This window comes from Ornithorhynchus anatinus, unplaced genomic scaffold (genome assembly GCF_004115215.2).
Source record: "Ornithorhynchus anatinus isolate Pmale09 unplaced genomic scaffold, mOrnAna1.pri.v4 scaffold_344_arrow_ctg1, whole genome shotgun sequence".
NCBI classification, from domain to species: Eukaryota; Metazoa; Chordata; class Mammalia; order Monotremata; family Ornithorhynchidae; genus Ornithorhynchus; species Ornithorhynchus anatinus.
This window is the reverse complement of record NW_024396779.1, coordinates 245649-249391: the sequence shown is the minus strand read 5'-3', so window position 1 is coordinate 249391 and position 3743 is coordinate 245649. Positions and strand designations below refer to the sequence as shown.

The window sequence follows — 3743 nt, the reverse complement described above, 5'->3', positions numbered from 1 at the left end:
ACTTTGTATCTAACCCAGTGCTTAGAATAGTGCCTGGCATATAGGAAGAGCTTACCAAATACCATAAAAACCACTCACTGTGTGTCAAACACTCTACACAAGATCATCAGTTTGGGCCCAGTCCCTGACCCATTTATGGAGTGCACAGTCTAAAGGGGAGAGAGAACAATATAGAATGTCCATTTTACACATGAGGAAACTGAGGCACAAATAAGTAAAGTGGTTTGCCCAAGATTACACAGCCGGCAACTGGCAGAGGTGGGATCAGAACCCAGTTACTCTGGCTCCCAGCCCCAGGGTCCATTAGGTCATGCTGGCTACAGGTAGGGGAAAGCAACAGAATATAATAAAGCTATTGATATTTGTGTCAAACTCTGTCCTAAGGACCGGGGAATTTACAAGATCATCAGGTCAGACACCATCTCTGTCCCAAACAGGCCTGACAATGTAAGTAGGAAGGAGAACAGGTAAGTAGGAAGGAGAACAGAGAAGCAGCATGGCTTAGTGGAAAAAGCACAGGCTTGGGAGCCAGAGGTTGTGGGTTCTTATCCCTCCTCTGCTACTTGTCAGCTTTGTGACTCTGGGCAAGTCACTTAACTTCTCTTTGCCTCAGTTACCTCATCTGTAAAATGGGGATTGACTGTGAACCCCACGTGGGACAACCTGATTACCTTGTATCTACCCCAGTGCTTGGCACATAGCTTTTAGCAAACACCATCATTATTATTAACAGCTACTGAATCCCCCTTTTACAGATGAGGTAAGTGGGGAACAGAGAAGTGACCTGCCCAAGGTCACACAGGAGGCATGTGACATAGCTGGGATAAGAAGCCAGGTCCTCTGACTCCCAGGCCTGTTCTCTTTCTACATGGCCATGCTGCTCCTCTCAGGGGCAATCAATCAATCACATTTATTGAGCACTTCCTCTGTGCAGAGCAATGAACAGAACACTTGGGAAAGTACAGTGTAACAATATAACAGACACATTTCCTGCCCACAGTGAGCTTACAGTCTAGAGTGGGATGCAGACATTATATAAATAAAATTATTGTGGCTATAATAATAATAATAATAATGATAATGGTATTTGTAAAGCACATACTATGTGCCAGGCATTGTTCTAAGTGCTGGGTAAATATAAGGTAATAAGGTTGAACACAGACCCTGTCCCACATGGGGCTCACAGTCTTCATCTCCATTTTCCAGATGAGGGAAATGAGGCCCAGAGAAGTGAACTGACTGGCACAACGTCAGAGAGCAGACAAGTGATGGAGCCGGGATTAGAACCCATGACCTTCTGACTCCCAGGCCCGTGCTCAACTCACTACGCCCTGCTGCTTCTCTGTGTACATAAGATATGTACATAAGTGTTGTGGGGCTGGGAGAGGGGATGAATATAGGGAGCAAGTCAGGTTAACACAGAAGGGAGTGAAATTAAAGGAAATGAGAACTTAGTCAGGGAAGGCATCTTGGAGGAGATATGCCTTCAGTAAGGCTCTGAAGGAAGGGAGAGTAATTGTCTATCGGTTATTAAAAGGGAGGGAGTTCCAAGACAGAAGCATGACATGGGTGAGACTGAACCAGACAAGTGGTAGGGCTGGGATTTGAACCCAGGTCCTTCTGACTCCCTGGCCCATGCTCTATCCCCTAGGCCACAGGGCATCCCAAGACTGATGGACTACACAGACCTTTGAGTAATGCAGACTCTCTCTTTCCTTTCAATTGTACTTGGTCTTGCCTTTAAGAATATAATGTTGGGTCCTTAAGACTTAGAAACATTCAGATGTTTTTTGAGAGCATCTCTCAGGGATTCCTTGACCTTCTCGTTCCGGAGGCTGTAGATGAAGGGGTTCAGCATGGGGGTCACAATGGTGTTGAGTACAGTGGCGACCTTGTTGAAGTCCAGGATGTGACCCTTTCTGGGCCGGACATAGATGAAAATGGAGCTCCCATAGTAGAGGGAGACCGCGGTGATGTGAGAGACACACGTGGAGAAGGCCTTCTGCCTCCCCTGGGCTAACGGGATACCAAGGATGGTGGCGAGGATGAAGGCGTAAGATGTCACGGTCCACAGCAAAGAACCCAACAGCAAGATCACGGAGGTGCCGAAGTCCACTAACTCGGCCAGGGTCATGTCCGCACAGGCCAGCTTCAGCACCGGAACGCTGTCACAGAAGAAGTGGTCAATGACATTGGGACCACAGAAGGGCAGCCCAGTTGTCATGACGGTGGGCATGAGGATGACCAAGAAGGCACCAACATAGCAACCGAGCAGTAGTTCCAGGCAGACCTGTCCGCTCATGATGGTGGAGTATCTCAGCGGGTTACAGATGGCCACATAGCGGTCAAAGGACATGACGGCCAGGATGAAGAACTCTGTGGAGCCGAGAAGGAAATAGAAGAAGGACTGAGAGAGGCAGCCTACCAAAGAGATGGCTTTGGTCGGTGAGAAGGTGTTGGACAGCATCTTGGGGATGACTGTGGAAGTGATGGTGATCTCCAGAAAGGACAGATTGGCCACGAAGAAGTACATGGGAGAATGCAGGCGAGGGTCTGTCCACACCAAGATCGTGATTAGGGAATTGCCAATCAGAGAAGTCCCATACATCAGCAGGAATGCAACAAATAGAAGGATCTCCATCTCCTTCCTGGTCTGAAAGCCCAGCAGAATAAATTCAATGACTGCACTTCTGTTTCTACCCTCCATGCTTCATAGCCACATTAGCTGCCAGAAACAGAATGTAGATCTTGAGGTGAATGCTAGGGTTCAAAGAAAGATTAGAGGTACGAGGAACTGCAAAAGAGTTTCCTAACCCTGCTTCCTAATGTTTATTTTATTATTTTTAATATTTGTCAAGCTCTTGCTATGGGCCAGGCATTGAACTAAGATCTGGGGTAGATAGAAGCTAATTAGGTTGGACACAATCCCTGTCCCACACGGGGGTCACAGTCTTAATTTCCATCTTACTGATGAGGGAACTGAGGCAGAGAGAAACTAAGTGACTCGCCCATGGTCACACAACAGACAAGTGGCAGAGAAGGGATTAGAGCCCAGGTCCTTCAGACTCTGAGGCCCGTGCTCTAGGCCAAGCTGCTTCTCTTACTTCCAATGAATCAATCAGTGATATCTATTGAACATTTACTCTGCGGAACACTGTATTAAGCGCTTGGGAAAATACGATCCTAAGATACTGTTCCTACAGACTTGTGCTTCCCAAGATCTATCATAATAATAATAATAATCCCGACTCTGCCACTTGTCAGCTGTGTGACTGTGGGCAAGTCACTTAACTTCTCTGGGCCTAAATTCCCTCATCTGTAAAATGGGGATTAACTGTGAGCCTCACGTGGGACAACTTGATTACCCTGTATCTACCTCAGCGCTTAGAACAGTGTTCTGCACATAGTAAGTGCTTAACAAATACCAGCATTATTATTATTATTAATAATTATTGTACTTGTTAAGCACTTACCAAGCACAGGTTGGGCACAGTCCTTGTCCCACATAGGACTCTCAGTCTCAATCCCCACTTTACAGATGAGGGAACCTAGGTCTAGAGAAGTTAAGTGACTTGCTCAAGGTCACACAGAAGAGAAGTGGTGGAGGTGGAATGAGAATTCATGACCTTCTGACTTGCAGGCCCGTGCTCTATCCACTGTGCCATGCTGCTTATCATGATCTCAGTGATTTCTGATTCACCCTTCCTGTAGAGATTCCCTCTTCCCTCAAACCTCACACCAGT

The 3743-nt window shown here is 46.8% G+C and overlaps 1 protein-coding gene across 1 annotated transcript; it reads right to left on the bottom strand.

The window, feature by feature from the left end:
• Positions 1–1716: 1716 nt before the first annotated feature.
• LOC114808880 (olfactory receptor 6M1-like) lies at positions 1717–2707 on the bottom strand. The gene has a single exon (XM_029057137.2). The coding sequence runs from the start codon at positions 2705–2707 to the stop codon at positions 1763–1765; it is 945 nt and encodes a 314-aa protein (XP_028912970.1). The 3' UTR covers positions 1717–1762.
• Between the last annotated feature and the right edge of the window lie 1036 nt (positions 2708–3743).

Bases quoted from the DNA above. Each gene is read 5' to 3' on its own strand.
- LOC114808880 (XM_029057137.2), bottom strand. From the start codon at position 2,707: ATGGAGGGTAGAAACAGAAGTGCAGTCATTGAATTTATTCTGCTGGGC.